This window comes from Lampetra fluviatilis, chromosome 2, assembly GCF_964198595.1.
Source record: "Lampetra fluviatilis chromosome 2, kcLamFluv1.1, whole genome shotgun sequence".
In the NCBI taxonomy this organism is placed as follows: Eukaryota; Metazoa; Chordata; class Hyperoartia; order Petromyzontiformes; family Petromyzontidae; genus Lampetra; species Lampetra fluviatilis.
In genome coordinates, this window is record NC_136276.1 from 8,811,652 (window position 1) to 8,831,870 (window position 20,219).

The following is a 20,219-nucleotide window of genomic DNA, read 5'->3' on the forward strand; positions in this document are numbered from 1 at the left end:
AACTCATGAACCAGCCACCATAATCGGATCCTTTATCGATAACTTACCCATCGCTTATTCATCATTCGTCCACGAATTTTTGACTACAGTATTATACATAATATAGGTTGTTTGGGTTAGATCGCGTAAATATAAATGTGTCGTTAAAGCCGCCACCACCCGACAGCCAATTAATAAGGGTTGTTACGTAAACAGAACATGCCAATTCGTTACTAGTACAGCACACCGACGTGTTGGAGAGCAAATCCACAACATTTATGCGATCGAACCGAAAATACCTATATTATGGATGATATTGGTCGCGAAAGCCTACGTGTTAAACGACAGTATTATATTTTACCATCACTTGTTCACCATTCACAAAAGCCTCATCCACGCTCAATCGCTCATTCACACTCGCCCACACGAATCCACACTCGTTCGCACATCCACGTTCATTTTACGCACCCGCTCGCGTGAATCCACCCCCATTCATTCATCGCCCACATTCATCTACATCAATCCTATACTCATTCACTCACCCACACTCATTCACGCACCCACTCACCCACACTCGCCCACGCTCATTCACTCACCCACACTCATTCACGCACCCACTCACCCACACTCGCCCACGCTCATTCACTCACCCACACTCACTCACGCACCCACTCACCCACACTCGCCAACGCTCATTCACTCACCCACACTCATTCACGCACCCACACTCGCCCACGCTCATTCACTCACCCACACTCATTCACGCAGCCACTCACCCACACTCGCCCACGCTCATTCACTCACCCACACTCATTCACGCACCCACTCACCCACACTCGCCAACGCTCATTCACTCACCCACACTCATTCACGCACCCACTCACCCACACTCGCCCACGCTCATTCACTCACCCACACTCACTCACGCACCCACTCACCCACACTCGCCAACGCTCATTCACTCACCCACACTCATTCACGCACCCACACTCGCCCACGCTCATTCACTCACCCACACTCATTCACGCACCCACTCACCCACACTCGCCCACGCTCATTCACTCACCCACACTCATTCACGCACCCACTCACCCACACTCGCCCACGCTCATTCACTCACCCACACTCATTCAGGCACCCACTCACCCACACTCGCCCATGTCCAATCACTCACCCACTCACCCACACTCGCCCATGCTCATTCACTCACACACATTCACTCATTCGCACTCACGCACACTCGGTGTAGCGCATCTCGTATTGGGAGCCGTAGTGCAGTAGTTGGTGCAATGCGATTCGAACCTGGCGACCCGAGTTCGATTTCCCCTGGCGAACGATAAGTGGCGATTATCTGAACCAGTTCTGGGCCTCCCCTAGATCGACTCAGCCTGAAACACGTCCCTGGTGCGGTGTGTAAACATCAGCACTGGAGAGACAAACGCGGCTTGGCGTGATGCTAGCCACCCACCCCCTCGTGTTACTTCATAGTAGGGCTGAACGATTTGGGGAAAATATGTAATTGCGATTTTTCTGACAAATATTGCGATTGCGATTTGATTTGCAATTACATTTTTTAAAGTCAAGCTTCAGTTCAATATTCACAGTGTAATAGATTTAAAACACGTGATGGAGCATTACCACATGATACCATCAAAATATGAACTGCTCTATATATTCTCATGCAAGGATGAGAACTTAACATATCTGAATTGCTTCCAACATGTATTTATTAAAATGTTTTAATTGAAATAGAACAATCAAACATAGAACAATTGTAAAGTTATAATAATAAAAAATAAAACAATTCCAATAAGAAAGTAACATGACTTTCCGAATCGCAAAAAAATCGCAGCCGTTGCGATCTGCTAATCGCATTGTTTCAAATTGCGATTAATCGATATGAAATCGATTAATCGTTCAGCCCTACTTCGTAGGCGCTACTGGCTAACCAGCACTTTCCCCAACAGTCTGTGCGAGAAGACTACACACGGGGCATCTTTGTCGCGTCGCGTACCCCGAGCAGAACGGTGTCGTGTCCCTGGAAGCGCAGGCCGGCTCTGTCCCCACGGTTCTGCTCCGCCTCGTTGAGTGGCCGGACTCGGCACACCACTCGGATGTTGCACTCGGCAGCCTCGCACATCCCGCCCAGAGCCGGGCTCCGAATGGCCCGGTCCGACCCCCCGCGGCCGCCCCGCGCCTCCACGCTGCCCTTTCCAGCCAGCTCTTACGCACACCTGTGCGCGGGGTGGGTGGGTGACAGTCGCGCACAGCAACACACGTGTGTGTCAGTCACGCACAGCAACACACGTGTGTGTCAGTCACACCGGTAACACACGTGTGTGCCAGTCACTCCAGTAACACACGTGTGTGTCAGTCACACCAGTAACACACCTGCGTGTCAGTCACACCAGTAACACATGTGTGTGTCAGTCACACCACTAACACGTGTGTGTGTCAGTCACACCAGTAACACACGTGTGTGTCAGTCACACCAGTAACACACCTGTGTGTGTCAGTCACACCACTAACACACCTGTGTGTCAGTCACACCAGTAACACACCTGTGTGTCAGTCACACCAGTAACACACGTGTGTGTCAGTCACACCACTAACACACGTGTGTGTCAGTCACACCAGTAACACACGTGTGTGTCAGTCACACCAGTAACACACCTGTGTGTGTCAGTCACACCACTAACACACGTGTGTGTCAGTCACACCACTAACACACCTGTGTGTCAGTCACATCAAGTAACACACCTGTGTGTCAGTCACACCAGTAACACACCTGTGTGTCAGTCACACCACTAACACACCTGTGTGTCAGTCACACCAGTAACACACCTGTGTGTCAGTCACACCACTAACACACCTGTGTGTCAGTCACACCACTAACACACCTGTGTGTCAGTCACATCAAGTAACACACCTGTGTGTCAGTCACACCAGTAACACACCTGTGTGTCAGTCACACCACTAACACACCTGTGTGTCAGTCACACCACTAACACACCTGTGTGTCAGTCACACCAGTAACACACCTGTGTGTCAGTCACACCAGTAACACACCTGTGTGTCAGTCACACCAGTAACACACCTGTGTGTCAGTCACACCACTAACCCACCTGTGTGTCAGTCACACCAGTAACACACCTGTGTGTCAGTCACACCAGTAACACACGTGTGTGTCAGTCACACCAGTAACACACGTGTGTGTCAGTCACACCACTAACACACCTGTGTGTCAGTCACACCACTAACACACCTGTGTGTCAGTCACACCAGTAACACACCTGTGTGTCAGTCACACCAGTAACACACCTGTGTGTGTCAGTCACACCACTAACACACGTGTGTGTCAGTCACACCAGTAACACACCTGTGTGTGTCAGTCACACCACTAACACACGTGTGTGTCAGTCACACCAGTAACACACCTGTGTGTGTCAGTCACACCACTAACACACGTGTGTGTCAGTCACACCACTAACACACCTGTTTTCCACATTTGTGTCTGCAGTGTGTGTACCGTATGTGCGTGTTTCTGTTTGAGACTCACCTGTAGACTCCCGTGCCCTGCTGTGTTTGACTTCTGTTTTAATCCCGCGGTCAACAGCGATGACCGTGTCACTTGTCACGGACTTGTCACGTGTCTAGCACAACTTCATGCTGACACACACATACACACTCTCGTCCAATAGCTCTTACACACTCTCAGTAGCTCTTACACACACACAGTCTATCTCTCTGTAGAACACACAGCGTCTCCAGAGACCGGCTCACATTGACATTGGCACAAGCGTCTCAACGGGGAAGTGCAAGCGCGCGTCCTCTTTAGTAGCCAAATGAACGAATCGAGGATCACCGTTCACGGGCACGAGCCCATTCACGATTCGATGTCTCTGCGTGTGCCCTCAACTAAAGTCACCGGGGGCATGCAGAAACTACGGCTGCGCGAGTTCAAAGTGGTGTAATCTTCTCCTGTTAACTTACACGTATGGGAAGCAATCGATCCTTTATGGAACATAAGACGCTACGACTTTAGGAATCGATTTTAGTCGAGTCAACGTATTGCGAATCGGAGCATCGTTCCCCTTTTGAGTTTTGGTCTGTGACGTCACTCGTCTTGAGACCTGGGGGGGTGGGGGCGGGGCTCGGGGTTGGTGGTCGGATACACGTGAGGGGCGTGGTTATGGTAGGAAGGAGGCACGGTCAGAGAATGGATCATTAAGATGCTTTCGGTAAAGTCACGTAGAAGGGAAAAAATAAAACATAATACAATTCTCACGACGTTTCGGCCACAACACAAGCAGCCGTCCTCAGGTGAAGAAACAGAGCTGTCGGAAAGACAGCGCTCTAATGAACACAAAAAATCCTCGATGCAACTTAAATCGTAATACTTTGTTAAAAAACAACAACGAGACAAGAAGTCACAGCTTCTCGAGACGCTGGCCTTCCTATTTTTTACCTACGTGACTTTACCGAAAAAGAGTATGAATCCTTGCAGTCACGAAAGCTTCAAATCTAGAATTAAATCGTAATGTTTTCGTAGCCAAAACAAATATCTACGTGTTTTTTTGTTGTTAAGGCCACGTGCGTAGTTTGATGCCAAACTTCTTGTCATTAACCCTCCTCCACCACCCGGCAAGAGTTGACACATTTACAAAGGAGTTATTTACACTTGCCTATGTGTTGATCGAATTGTGACCCAATTAAGCTCCCCGCCGGTGGCTTATAACACGTTTTGTGACTGGCTTTTAAGACGTTGGTGATGTCACAGCGGCTAATGAAAGGACAGCTGTAGCAGCCACTCGATTTCAGGGTTAATTAAAACCCTGACAGTTTGAGCAAAAAGTCGTCGTATATTGATGCCATTTAAATTAATTCGTGGAGAGTATTAAGCCATCGGTGAGACCTTAATTGGCCAAAATTTGATCAACACATCGGTACGTATAATACGCATAAACTATATTCGTGCAATTGTGTTTGTCTATTACTTTGTGAGAAGCGCTTAATTTCCCCACTTAGCATCTCAGGAAGCCATTGAGTGTAAATCCAAAGTCGACATCCCTGGGTAAGATTTTCTCGTCATACGAAAAGAGAAGATGGCAATGGGTCATTTTAATACGTCGGCTATTACTTTGTATCCTTTATGTTAAGGCAGTGGTTCTTTACCTGGGGTGTACGCACCCCCTGGGGGTGCGAGATGCCCTTTCTGGGGGTGCAAGACGTGGGCAGATGTTTTTTTTAGAAGGTAAATAATCAAAAACACAAATGAAGCACGCGCACGTAAGTACAACTACGGTGTGTCTATATGTGTGTGTCCCTCTCTGTGTGTCTCTGTGTGTTCTCTCTCTACTTGTGTGTCTGTCTATATGTCTCCGTGTCTGTGTTTTGTCTCTCTCTCAAATTTAGCATTCTTTGGAAGAACGTCAATCAACCAGGTAGGGTGTTGACTGTTGTGTTAGCCGACTCTCTGGGTCGTATTGCATTATATTGCTAAGTTTGATAGGTTTGTTTTCTCATTCATTCGTACCTGACGATTGTTGCTTGCGTTGCAATCGAAACGACGTATTCTATTATTATTTAATGTATTTTCTTTCGACGTGACTTTACCGAAAGAACCAATGAGTATAACTACTTTGTTTCATCAATATATATTTCTTAATATATATACAAATTACGACTGAGAAAACAAAGCGGTGCAGGCTGCAGTAGCGGTGAAGACAAACTGGTTTAAAGCAAGAGTGGTATTGACGAATGTGTTAAGCCTTTTTGTGATGTGTGCTTGTGCACCACTGGTTGACATAAGGAATTCTTGCAAATGGGATTATCATGGTCCATTGAATTGCCACCCGTTTTAACAAAATAAACTTAGAACAATGTTTTCATTACAGTAGAGTACATACCTGTCAGCCCTTTATCAGTGCCTACCGTATTCCAGAACATTTCAGAACCTATTGGTCACCCAGTGCCCTGATAAATATCAGCGTTCATCCTACAAAAGTTCCATCACAAGGGAGAAAAACAAACAAACATAAAAAAGTGTTGTTGCCCGTATTGAAATGGCTGTACGCCGTATGGTCCTGAAAACTAAATTTCCCTGCAACAAGAATAAACCGTATGGGTTGACAGGCATGCAGTACTCTCTGGTTCTTTCGGTAAAGTCACGTAGAAGGGAAATAATAAAATAATAAAAATAAAACATAATAAAATACAATTCTCACGACGTTTCCGACAGACCTGTTCTTCACCTGAGGACGGCTGCTTGCGTTGTGGTCGAAACGTCGTGAGAATTGTATTTTATTACGTTTCATTTTTATAATTTTATTATTTCCCTTCTATGTGACTTTACCGAAAGAACTAAGAAGATGAATCCCTGCAGTCACGAAAGCTTGATATCGAAATCTAGGCATGCATTTCGTTTTCGAAAGCACAGGGGGCGGGGTTACTCTGCCAGAGGGGCGTGGTTATCCTGACAGGGGGCGTGAACGTGGCCAGAGGGCTTGGCGTGAGTTCTCGCGAGATTTCGTGGCATCGGTGTCAACGGGGCGCTGTCTCGGCGGTGAATAGCAGCAGCAGCAGCGGTAGCTTCGCGTTTTAAAAAAACATCGACAATCGCAGCGGATCGCAAGCCATGGCCGACCCCAAGTACGCGAACCTCCCAGGAATCGTAAGTGCGCCTTCACTCAGGCGCGATGCCCCTCGGTTTGACACGGCCGATTTGGGCCTAGCCGATGCTAGCCGACGTTGGAAGTCCTCGGTGTTGTCTAGTGGGGTTGCCCGTGAGAATGCGCCTCTGGACCCGCTGGCGGTGCCGTGAGGCGGTCTTCCCTCTTTACCTCGGAGTCCGTTGAAGAACAATAACAATGCTAATTGTGATCGTGTCGGGTTTCTAGCCGTGACAGTCACACTGTTGTTTGTTTTGGAGATTAATGTTTTAGGATGCTTGGTAAATCGATCTTTCCTTATCAATAATAGCCTGAATTGTGTATGTCTTTGTATAGAAATACCTCACGAAGTGTCAAGACTCCATTTGTTTAGTTAATTTCTATTGGTTATATTGACAAGCCATCATTAGCATCTGGGATGGCTCTGTTCGTATCCTAATGCCTTTGTCAATTACCAAATCACACGGAATGCGTCCTATTTCGCACCTCCGATTAGCACGATTGGCTACGTACGGTGCGAAAGAAGTTCAACATATATATTTCGTCATACTTCGGAAGTTAAGGTTTGAGCCTGGCTATTACAGTATTTGAATGAGAGACTGGCTAAGTATACCTGATGTTGTAGCCTGGGTTGTCAGGGGACCGGGAGAGGGCGGTAAATCAATGGGTTTTTAATCAATCTGTACGGAGCTTTGGGCGTTATCCATCCCCTATGTGCGGTGAGTTTTCTCCCGGTTCTTTGGCTGCTTTTCTCGTACATCGTGGGTACTGCTTTGATAGTAGAACACGAGGAGAGCCCCTACATTGGGAAGTTGAGCGTTTCTGTTTTAATGAATTATAATAATTACGTGAGTTATATCTCATGGGAAGCCTTTAAACACATTTATAGTCAATTAAATCCTACATTGGAATGTTTGACCAATTCATCTTAAATTAATTATAATGCGGATATAAGTAGTAAAATGCAAAGGCACTTTTCAGGACTACTGGCCCCATTGCAGTCAGCCACTAAGGACAGTCCATTACATTTCTTTATGCATCGAAATGTACTGCACAGGAGGTGTGGTATATATTACAAATAATGATGGTTAAGCTGCAAATAATTGTTAAACTGAAGAGTTTAGGCGTTTACGCCAATAAACTATGTTTGACTTTCTGTATATGATGCCACTGGGTCTTACAGTAGACATTGTCAATATTAATCCCCAGTAGAGATTTCACGAACTTGTCAGAAATAGAAAATTATACAAGAATGCGTGTGAAGTAATGCATTGGGAATGTATTCACCAGTATTAACAAGTACTGTACTGTGTTTAAATGTGTGATATGTGCATTCATTCGGCAAGTTACTGCCAAGGAAGATGACCTAAGTTATAATATAAGTTATCTTCCTCAAACGTTAAGCAGAGTAAGTTGCAGTTTAACACGTAGGCTTTCGCGACAACCACTACTGCAAACTTTTAAAATGTTTATTCACTCTTCAACACACCGGTGGGCTAAAGAAGTGCATTATTTTGTCCTTTGTATACGTGACACATTTTTTACTGTTTGGCCGTGTCGGGTGGTGGAGGGTTACGACACATTTATAAATAACGCGATCTAACCCAAAAACCTTTATTATGAAGAGTAATGTGCGCCTGACAATTGGTGAAAATCATTGGCAGATATCCAAGGTCAGGTACACGAGGCTGGTGGACTTGGCTGTGTTTTCGGGTCCTACAAACATTTGTTTTCGAATACTGCTGTATTTTTAACATTGTGTCTGTGTTTGTGTCTTCTGTGACTGTCCATATCTCTACCTCTTTGTTTATAGTATTGTGTCTCTGTGTGTCTGCATCTGAGTGTGCCTATGCACAGTAGGGGGCGCAGGCGGTGCATCTGCCGTTCATCTCAGCCAGTCAACCCATGGTACCTGGGGTCTGTTCCGTGACCTCCTGCCAGCGAGTGTTCGACACTTCAAGTGGCCTTAAAGTGCACATAGCCTGGCACAAGCGGCGTGGTGACGCCACCGCCACTTAGTGGCAAATGGCGGATGTTGTTGTTGTGCTTATGCATCTGCTTGTGTCTCCGTGTACATTATTTGTCTGTGTGTTTCCATGTAATTTTGTGTTCACCTATTTATCTTTCAATGTGTTTTTGTGTGTATCTGTTCATGTCACTGTGTTTCTGTGTCTGTATCTGCATGTGTCTCTGTGCACCTTTGTGTGTCTGTATGTTGTGACTTAATGTCTTTGTTTTTGTCTTTGCTTCTCCGTATGTCGTTGAGAAGGCCCTCAACGAGCCGGATGTGTTCGAGACGACAGATTTACCCGAGGACGACCAAGCACAGTTTGAGTCCGTGAGTCACTCTCTACAGCACAGTCAAACTCTGTTCTGCACTCCTTCCAAAACCACCACCAATCACCCTGCACCACAATCACTACTGCAAAATCAACATCATCACCAAAGCACACGACAGCATTGCCAAAGCACTTGAACACAGATATCAAGTACCTCTTTTCCAACAGATGTCTTAAGTGAGACTATCAACTTCAACCCCTGTCTTATCAAATGTCACTCCTATGGAATGTATCCTTTTCCCCAGTGATTTCCCCTCACTACCAATCCCACACTAAGCGAGTGTTGTGGCACTGATCCAACCAGATGCATTTTTTTTATTCAACCAAATCAGTTTTTTTTTTACATGTTTGTGATAAAACATATATACGTATCACTTAATGCAATACAATTAGTGCACCAACACAGCCAATAAAAATGAATGCTTCTGCTAATAGTTGCATCATTTTACCAGTAATGTCCTCAATTGTTGAGGCTATTATAAGACGTGATGAGTGAGTAACACTTCAAGGTTTGACGTGCCCTGCTTATGACCAATAACCATTTTTCTCGTGCTGTATGTGCCAATGTGTTACTATTTCTCTTCTCCTTTGTAACCTGGATGCTGTAGTTTGCTCAAGTAAGGTCAATTTCCTCCACTTTATCCTACACTCTGAGCTGCATGATACCTCCCCGCTTGATGTCCCCTGCCCCCGTGCCAGTTGTAGAAACAGGCTATATGAGCAGCATCGGTGAAACACGACCAAAAAGCGAAAGGGCCTCACTTCACAATGGAGGACAAACTGTTCGAAAACTGAGCACACTAGCTAACCAGTAGCTAGTTTTACCCTAAACCCTACCCTCATGAACCATCCAGCCAGACCATAGCTTTAAAAACTAGTGAACCCTAACAAACTAAACAAATGTTTGCAATTATCTTAAAACCTCATTAAGTAGCCATCCTTACCCCTAACCTTAACAAAGAGCCAACCAAACCATAGCATTAGCCTTAACAATAACAAACTAGCCAATAAAACACTTGGCTTACCCGTAACCAAAACAAACAAACCAAGCACTACTCCTAGCCTTAACAAATTGGTGAGCCAAGTACTAACCCTAGCCAACCGGCTTCAGCACGAGCCCTACCGTGATCCACCGCCAACGCTTCTCAAAGTTCCCTTTTCGCTTTTTGTTCGCTTTTCGCTTTTGAGGCTAACACTGCATGATGCGGTCATCTTTGTCGGTAGAAATAGTTTGTTTATTTTATTATAATTAATTTTTTTATTTGTCCTCATTGAGCATTTGCATGTAGAGCTAATCACCCTTCCCCAATTTAACATAGGTTCATCTGATCATGTTAATATTCAATAATAATAGCCTTACTTATTTTTTTAGCAATTGTAATTCTAGAGATATTAAAGGTTTTGCTTTAAGGGTTGTGTACTTTCTTGACTTAAAGCTTTCGTGACTGCAGGAATTCATATTCTTGGGTCTTTCGGTAACGTCACGTAGATCGGTTCAAAGAAAATAACTAAAACTAACAACTACAACGTTTCGACCGCAACACAAGCGGACGTCTTCCTGAAGACGGTCATCTTCCTGAAGATGACTGATTGTGTTGCCATCGAAACGTCGTAGTTTTTTGTTATTTTCTTTGAACCTATCTACGTGACTTTACCGAAAGACCCAATAATATTTGTGTACTGTGTCTACGAGTAAGCCATTCTTATAATCTTTGTACTAAATCTATTTGTTCGTAGCCCCCACCAACGGACTGCTATTGTTCTCTCTGTGTTCTAACTGACCACCTCTTATTTATTCTTATCCTCCGCTTGGTTTGTTTTAAAACCCTCACTGTCTTCTCTGTGGATTCCAAAAGGAGCTGGTAAGGATGTTCTGGCACTGTCATCTTTGCACTTCTCTGCGTACTGAATGTGCGTCTGGTCATTGAGATGCCAATAATCACAAGCTTCCTTGCAGTCTCAGCTGCTGCCATTATATATATTTTTGCTCGGAAGATGCAAATCAAGAATTAAAAAGCTCTTGCCTCATAAATATATAGTCCAGGCTGTGTACAACGAGGCTGTCCTACGTGAGTTTAATGCTCTTGTGTATGAGAATAGACAACATTTATGGTCAAGAATGCGGCTGCTGTAGTGCTAGAGATATTATAAAACGTGTGATTAATGTGCTATAATGGCACGCCTAACAATATTTAAAAGTATATTCACGAACAAAACTTCAAACTCATGTTGGGCATCACAGGGCGCTGAGCAGAGATGTTAATCTACAAGAGCTATTTGTATTTTGGGTTTTCCTCGTTTAAGTTTTGTAAAGAAAGGCATTTATTACTTAATTGATCATTTCCCATTAATTTATTTAAGAAATTAAAGTAAAGCTTTGCTTAAGTTTTATGTAACTAAAACCCGTTAGAATAAAATGATGAGAGTAGTTATAAGTTACAGGCCTTTGTCCATTGGTGGATGTAGGCATCGCCACGATATTTCAGGTGGCATGGGGTTTTTTGGACCATACTTCACGCTGGTGAAGGTTGGTCAACTTGAGCGGGGGCGGTTCGGATATGTCTTACCACTAACGTTAGCTGTGGCCAGGAATGAAACTCAGATTGCTGATTTCACATAGCAGTGCACTAACCACTGTGCTACAGCTTCACTTATATAAATGTATGTGGCATAGGAATGCCTTCCTCTGTCCACACGGCAAGGTGGTTGTTAGTCTGTCTGAGCCACGTTGGTAAGCCTTCACCGCCGGTTGACGTTGGTAAATTTGGGGGAGCAGCCTTGTTCGCAGTCATCGTCGGTGCATGTTTTTCTGAGCTGGGCACCATCTCCTTGCTCCCCCACCACCATTCCCCTGCAGGAGGAGCTGAATAGTGTGAGCGTGGAGCGCATCGTCGTGAGTCCCAACGCGGCGTTCGACGAGTTCAAGGAAAAGCACGTCTCCTCGAAGGACACGGGTACCTTGCAGCAGCCCACTCGCTTGCTCGCGCACGTACGCACACATAAACGTATGCTCACACACACGCGTGTAAATGTACGTTCATGAACGGCACGCAACTTTACGCTCACACGCAGGCACACAAACGCAAGCTCGCATCTGCAGCACTTGCAAGCTCACACACTAACATTCACATATGCTTATCCATGCATTTAAACGTATGCTTGCACGCACACGCAAATGCACACTCACAGGTGCACGCACACAAGCTTGCGCATGAACACATACACACAAACTCAAGCACGCACCTAAAAATGACCACAAGCTTTCGCATGAACTTAAAAGTACATGCACACATGCTTCTGCATATGCACACATGCAGATACATGCATTCAATCACACACTCGCATCACGCATGGTCATGTACACCCACACATACATCCAATCCCTATTTGTGACTCTTTGTAAACACCTGTTCCATGCACTCTATAGCTGTTAATTTTCTTCCATTTGTGCAGATTTTTCCGATAGGATAAGCAAGGGACGCAGAACTGGATATGAGGCCGGGGATTATGAAATGGTGAGTGAGTGGTCATGCGTTGAAAACCACATGGAATGTAGACTGTACTCCGGACAACACAATATTAACTTGATTTATAAATAATGCAAATGTGGCCGCGTTGCAAATCGTGGGGGCGTCTGCATCCTTGGGAGCTTGAAAACAATTATATTCATAAGAGGGGAACGGGTGGGAATAGGTTACAGGAAATAGAAGGAAAGTAGATGAGTATGTGGTAAAGGTTAGAAGGATGACCCATCACAGGGACTGTCATAGGCAGAGGAAAAGAAGAACGTCCTGAGCCTGGACTTGAACAGGAGGAGGGAATTCGCAGTGCAGAGAGCCTGGGAGAGGGGTGACGTCACATTGAGTGAAGTATGACGAGGATTAACTGGCTGAGTTCACTGAATCGTACAAACAAGATGGAAAAACACAAACATTATAAAGCACACTGTAGGAATGAGACAAAAAAATCAGTTCTTGAATTGATTCACAAATTTGTTAGAAGGAGGGTTGTCAAGGGGGCATTTTCTTTGTATGCTGTGTGTGGTGCATGACATATATTTGGTGCATGTGCTGTGTGTTCTGTGCGTGTTGTGTGCTGTCTGCTGTACGAGCCGTACATTACTGCAACTCATGAGTGCTGTTATGTGCTTGGGGCGTGTGTTGTGTGTTGTGCATATGCTTTGTACGTTACATGTGCTATTTGTTCTTTGCATGCCCTACGCTGCGCTCATTGTCATACCGGCTATGTGTCACCATGACACGTCTGTGCTATGTCTCGGCAGCTGGAGGACGGAAGCAAGGCCAAGGAGACGCCACAGCAGTGGTACCAGCGTCTGCAGCACGAGATCCGAGAGCTGGCTGAGGAGGTGCAGTCAGTACAGGTGCGATTCCAGTGTGTACACACGCTCACACTCGCTCACACGCGCTCACACGCGCTCACACGCGCTCACACGCGCTCACACGCGCACGTACACGCATGCACGCTTGTTTATGACCCATGCGTACAAACTCCGCCTATCCTCTCACACCAGACGCTGGCACAAGACACGGATAAGGAGGACAAGCTGAGCCCCGTGGTGCTGTCGGAGCAGGTCTCTGGGCTCCGGCAGCAGCTGGCTTCGCTGCAGCTAGAGCGATCGCTAGGCCCCCATGCCTCCCTTGACCTGGCTGACCCCCACGGAGCGCTCGCCAAGTAAGGATCACTTCTGGACTCCAAGACTACGATAGCCCCCCCCCCATTCCCGTATTCTTTAAAGCAGGAGTGGGGAATCTTTTCTTTGCCAACAGTGAATATAACATTCAGATACCTTGGATGGGCCACATATTAACACACCTTGTCGCTATTCCATGAATAATGTGAAAACTAACACGCGTGTCAACCTAATTTTAAAGAGGGCCTTGAAGTGACAGAGGTGACAGAGCGTGCTAAAATTTGAAACGCAGGGATGCAAGGTCAAAATTTAAATTTTCTTGCACCCGATTAGTGCAGCTAAGATGCTTGCAGTTATGTATAAATATAATTTCTGGGACAGTTTCTAGGGGTCAATAATAAATATGGTATGTAATTTTTTATCTTATATATAAATGAAAAAAAGATATGGCTGATTTATGGAGTGACTATAATTACAAAAGTGAACGTCCATGTTTGGAGCGTGATTGTGACTGGTTTGGCTCCACGTAGGGATTGCTGGATGTGTCACTACATGCGCCGTGCTACTCTCCTCCTTGCTCCCTCTTCTCTCCCCCTCTTGCCGCCTGCCTATGTCAGGCGGCTGCTGACTCAGCTGGACACGCTGAAGAGCGGACGCCCTGACGGTGCCGAGTCCAAGGGCTCTGGCAAGGCTGGCGGGGACGGCGCCATCATCACATACGAGCTGCTCTACCGGCCTGAGCACGACAAGTTCCAGCACGTGGCCAAGGTGTGTGACCACCGCCCATAACGCTCGCTCACTGATAGGCAGATGCACGCACGCGCGCACGTACGTGCACACAGAGAAAGTATATAAACACGTACTTGCATTAACACAGATGCCCAAACACGCAGACACTTGCATGCACGCCCTCAAACACAGAAACAAACCTTTTCACACTGACACATGCACACATAGGACAAAAACACACAGATGCATAATCATACACAATTACCTCCTTTACGCAGTACAACCTAGCCGTGCCAGAGCTGTGCCGAGAAAACCCCGGTGCGGTTCAGGAGAGGTGCCAGGTTGTGTTTCCATTTCAAAACCCGAGCCGTGCAGGCGATGTCCTTCATAATGAATCAGTCAAGTCGTATGTAGATGCAATAAATGACAAAAATGGCCACAACTTATGGTGAGAATTATTCAGCTCACGAGTGGTCTTGCTTGCCCTCGAGCCAGATGAAGATGTCTTGTGAGGCCAGAGTATCATGGTTCTGTTCTGGTTCGGCTCATCCAGTAGCTCGTGTAAAACCACATTTACGTGAGGGCCTGGCACTGGTGTGGGAAATGGGCAAATGGCGGAGAAATACACCAACACCACGACATACACAGAGACGGTGATTTGGTGCTGCCCTGCATGCCGTTTGCCCTAGGCGGCCGACATGGAGAAGAGGCTGAGCGAGCTGGAGGCGCTGGTTGGGAAGGCTCCAGACAAGCCGGTAAACCTCGGTGGCACCTCATGGTTTCTCATTGCACATGCACGGCGCAGATGGCACTAGAGGGGGGCGTGCGAAGGCGTTGTGTGTATGTACGTGTGTACATGTGTTGTTCGTGTCTATATTTTTATTAACAGAACCCCATCGCTGTTGGCTTGCAGAGTTCAACTGTCATGGTAAGTTTAAAACAACTTCATGCCACTTTAGGGTGACTGGGTAATTATTAGGTGTGTAACGATTATCATCATTAGAAATGCTATGGCAACGAAGACCCGTGGCGCCAAAAACAAGTGTGTCCACAATCCACCGCTTTGTAGAACGCCTGCAAAGTTAGGCCTCTGCCACAACAGATAGTGGTGATGTGGAGCGATATTGGCAATGTGGTGCTGATGTAGTTTTGATCTGATGATGATGTTGGTCATGTTTTGGTTATGTGGTAATGATGTGGTAGTAATGTGGCGATATGGGATAATGTTTGTGATATGGTGTAGTAGTAGAGCCATATTAGTTATGTAGTTATACAGAGCGATGTTGGTAATGTACTGATGATCATGACGTGATGGTAACGTGTTGACGTAATCTCTGCTGCTGCTGTGTGCGACAGGGGGCCTTGGAGCTCATGCAGCTGAGGTTGGGAGTCTTGGACCCGGCCAACCTGGACCAAATCGAGGCTCGGCTGCAGGTTCGGATCTCCCCCCTCTCTCGGCGACACCTGTGCTGCTCCAGGACAATTTAAATTCCTCTTCTGCTTGTTAACCCCTTTTGTCAATCGACTGCTGAGTGAGAGCCTCCCATACCATTCCGGTCGTGAGAGAATTGACGATAATTGGCAATGCTGGTCAGTGTGGTTTGGTGAAGGCGGGAAGCATAGACGATTGAGCATAGAACCAGCATGTAGCGCTGCAGCCGGTCACCTGCTTGTGCCTCGTGGTCATCCATACAAGCACTATCGAGGCTACTCCATGCGAAGTTTCTGAGTTATCCTTGCTTAGATGCTATGTTCCCAGATAAAAGTCAAAATATATGGTATTGGCTTCAAGGTCAACTACCTTGGCGCCACATGCATCAGCTGCAGCGGTGTTTCGTTAATGTGAATCTGACATTCAACAGCAGTTGGTGAGCACAGCGCTGTCATCTCGTAATTGGCGAGGTGTCTCGGCATAGATGTGCATTCGGCACAACTGGTGCGGTTCGGTGTTTCGCAGACGTAGTGCATACAACAGCCAATCGTGGTGTGAATGGAGCTCTCTCTTGGCAGGGCGTGCTGGGAAAGTTGAACGAGGTGACCAAACAGAAGGATTACGCAGAGGAGGCTGAGACCCAGAGCAAGGTGAGGTGCATTAACATGTTTTATTGGAAGCCAGAACCGCACAAAAACAAACAACTTTTGTCTTGTAGATAAATACCGATTGCTGTGTGTACCGTACTCTCTGACTTGGGTTTGGGGATTCATGAATACGTAGCAGGAAATGATGTCGCAGTGACGTCACTGCAGTACACCTGATCTATTTTGCAAGATTGCGACTTGTGTTTTTTTGGTTGTGCCTGTGCCTATTACATGTGTAATGTTTCACCTCTGAGTGCAGTGTTTCTTAACTCACTACCCCTCATCGTACAACTTTTATTGAATTATCACTGTGTAACAAAAAACATTGTTCCTGGGTAGTAATTGTTATTTCCTAATTGCTTATACCTCAAAAGTACAGAAAATGGCGATTATTCCCCACAAACTTTGCTTTTGTGACCAGGACAGTGATATTTTGAAATTGACCGATTTTCAATGATAAAATGTGTGCATTTGTGTCATTCCTTCACGTAAAGTGCTGGTCACAAAAGCAAAGTTTGTGGGGAATAATAGCCATTTTCTATACTTTTTAGGCATAAGCAATAAAAAAATAACACTACCCAGGGACAAAAATCGTGTTACATAGTGAATTACCAATGCACGTATATGTATGTGTGTGAATGTGGGGAGTGGTAGTAGTTTAGTAGATGGCGCATTCTCCTACGTACTCGACGACCTGAGTTCGATTCCCGCTCACGGCCAACATCAGTAATGAATATCTGAACCAGTCCTGGGCCTCGCCGAGGTACACTCAGCCGTAAAGTAGTGTCTGGTGTAGTGTATAAACATTCCTCCTCGTGCGCCGTTCCAGCCTTCATCTTCTGCTACAGGTCATACGGGGATGTTTGTTGTTGTGTGCTTGTGCAGGTGACTAAGCTATATGAGATGATGGAACGGTGGGACTCTGTGGCAGACGCTCTGCCCCGTGTTGCGGAGCGACTCCGTGCACTCAAAGAGCTCCATGAGCAAGGTGCTATTATTGGCTCCACAAAGAGCTCCATTCCCCCCCCATGACCACACCCCACCCCACCCTGCCATTAAGACACCCATCCAGACATTACCAGGCCCCATCTTACCCTCCACTCAGCCAGGACATCACCCTCTATTTCCATCACATCAACATCACTGCATGCATTTATGCATCTTCGTAGTCTATGCCTGTGATACACATAGGTGACTCACAAATGTGTCAGCCTATCAGGTTGCCACAAGATGGCAGTACAGCAAGTGAGTTCAAAGGTGTGGTCCCCTTGTATTTGTGGGTTTTCTGAAGGTATCTTTTTCTCTTGTTTTTTGCCTAAAAATACACCCCCTTAAAAAGGGAGAGATTTCATTAGCATTTACTGCTTAAATTACATGAGTATTTATGATCTTTATTATAAACCTTACAGTATGGACAGGGCAGTCCAGAATCTCAATTTGCTCAACTCTGATGTTGTCATCGGAATGTATGTGTACTGTGATCGTCTTACACGTGTTGTTTCGTTTTTGTCATTCTCTGATGCAGCAATGCAGTTCGGGCAACTGCTGAGTCACCTGGAGTCAACCCAGCACATGATCTCGAGCTCCGTGCAGACCAACTCCTCGCTGCTGACCCAGGTAAGCCCACCCTAGTGACCCCCATTGACCCCAACGATTCCTTGTGCAGTCGCGCATTAATCGGCGTCACGCGTCGCGTTTCCGACGGATGTTCCACGGCATGCTCTTCTTTTCCCCCCACAGCTCAACAAGACGATGAAGGACAACGCCGGTTCCATCGAGAAGAACTTCACGGGCCTCGAGTCGAGGATGCGCTCGCTGTGCGAGTGAGGCTCGTACGCTCCTCCCTTCTCTTCCGCCCGCCCGCCCAGCCTCGCTCGTCCCTGTGCCCGCACCTATTTGTTCGCCCGCCCGCCCTCACTTTGTCTGCTCGCCGATATAACTGTCCTTCCGCCCCGCTCGAGCAGTGGCGGATTGTGGCACCAGGTTGAGGAGACGACAAACTTCCGTCTTCAGTTTTGCAGTCTCAGGTCATGTGCATCAATGGATTTGTTGAGTAACAGGTAGGTATGTGGTGATTCCCACCTCCCCCACCACCACCCCCCAGCAAGTCGATGAACTGTTCGAATTAACGATGTCCATTTAGACATTGGCATTTAGCTCCTGAACGTATTGCCATACGAAAGTGTAGATTGAATTGTTTCAACTTAGCTTTGCGATTTAATTTTAAAATCCCTATTGTAAAAATATTTCGTTTGTATCATTTTCATTGCACCATTGCCTAAAAGTAACATGAATATATAATATCTTTAAATTGCTAATAATTGTTTATGATGCATGTATCGTTAGATTGAGGATACATTTGAATCGATGGATACATGTATTATTTGCTAAATAACTGGAATTTGAAGGCAGTGGCTTCATCATCATCACCATCAGCACTTTCTCCACCAGATGACCACACTTGGCCCATGCCACTTCCCAGGTGAACTGGCCAGATAGGAACCCAGCACCTGTGCATCGCCATCATCATCATCATCGTACATTACCTTTGTATTCCAATCATCAGTGATTCCATTTTTGCAACAACAATTGAGACTGGGACACACACGAGGTGGAGTTTGTGGCCTTGTCGAATTTTGGTGCGACCCTCTGCTACTGCCTCCCACCCTTGCAAGTTGGCGTCCCAGAGTCCCAAGCCAGACTTGCACTGCCACGCTCGCGGGCATCAATTACTGATTCACGTTTGATTGCAAATATTTCCTCTTATTAAAGTGTGCTGTCGTTAGCATGAAACCAATACTGTATATTAAAAAGTACTTTTGACATAATATCCATCAATTAATGTTGAGGGTGTAATTGCAGCGAAGGAAAGAAAAAAATGAGGCACCATTTTGCAGAAATGCACCGACAAAAAATGTGCATCACACGGAGTGATATTTAAACACATTTACATGTGGACAGCCGTGTAGAGTCCTAACTCGCATTACCTCATGGAACACGGAAACGTTTATAGCTATTTTCCAATCGGCAACCAAGCTGCAACTGTGCCATGCCGAGCCAGCCTGGCACAGTTTAGGAGGCACCAGATTTTCCACTGCAGAAGGCAAGCCATGTCACTGATGTCACCAAGAACTTGTCATTCGCTTCACCTCTGGCAGTGTTTGACCCCAAACCAGATTAAGATGTGAGGATGGTATATCGAGTTGCTTCTGGCTTGGCACAGAAGTGACATTTCACCTGTTATGTTCGGGCTTTGTGCTGGCTCATGTCGGATGTTCCTGGTGGAAAAGGGGTATCAGTGGTTGAAACGTAATTTCAGGAGGTGGCTTTCAGACAGACGAGCTTACTCGTGGCTCCATCTTGGCCTATTAGGAAAGGTGTTTTATATTTTAATGTCAAATGTTGCAACAGCTTTTATCATGTCAGACATCTCAACAACCCAGAAATCCATGCTGTTGAATCCCTGCCTCAGTTAAAGTACAGGCTGCAAGACCTTACGCTTTTACTACGCTCCCCAGTGTGGTGACGTATGGTCAATTAACCCCCATGATTAAAAATGGGAAGGTCATCCAGCCGTGTGGATTGATAAAGGGCTGTACATTGTTATTGTTGGTCTAAATTATATACAGTGTGCTCACTGTGTACAGTGTCTTGAGATGCAGTCACAATTAGACCCCGATATGAATCCAAATTGTATCTAAACCACTGTGCTGTCCACACGCTTCGGCTTGTCAGCGAAATAAAAAAAACACTATGTACTTTACCAACTTG

The 20,219-nt window shown here is 46.0% G+C and overlaps 2 protein-coding genes across 2 annotated transcripts in view; one reads left to right on the forward strand and one right to left on the reverse strand.

Moving 5' to 3' along the window:
* Positions 1–3,677, reverse strand: part of LOC144941713 (kinesin heavy chain-like) — a 30,357-nt gene extending 26,680 nt beyond the window's left edge. The window contains exons 1-2 of the mRNA XM_078868107.1: positions 3,539–3,677; positions 1,994–2,213 (exon numbers count right to left, since the gene is read on the reverse strand). Of these exons, the coding sequence (XP_078724233.1) occupies positions 1,994–2,119 (126 nt within the window). The 5' untranslated portion in view covers positions 2,120–2,213; positions 3,539–3,677. The remainder of the gene's footprint in view (positions 1–1,993; positions 2,214–3,538) is intronic.
* Positions 3,678–6,493: 2,816 nt separating this feature from the next.
* Positions 6,494–20,219, forward strand: DCTN2 (dynactin subunit 2). Its single transcript, XM_078868131.1, has 14 exons — positions 6,494–6,652; positions 8,920–8,988; positions 11,847–11,943; positions 12,443–12,504; positions 13,272–13,370; positions 13,521–13,681; positions 14,258–14,408; positions 15,059–15,124; positions 15,259–15,297; positions 15,726–15,803; positions 16,380–16,451; positions 17,334–17,436; positions 17,974–18,065; positions 18,189–20,219. The coding sequence occupies exons 1-14, from the start codon at positions 6,617–6,619 to the stop codon at positions 18,273–18,275; spliced, it is 1,212 nt and encodes a 403-aa protein (XP_078724257.1). The 5' UTR covers positions 6,494–6,616; the 3' UTR covers positions 18,276–20,219.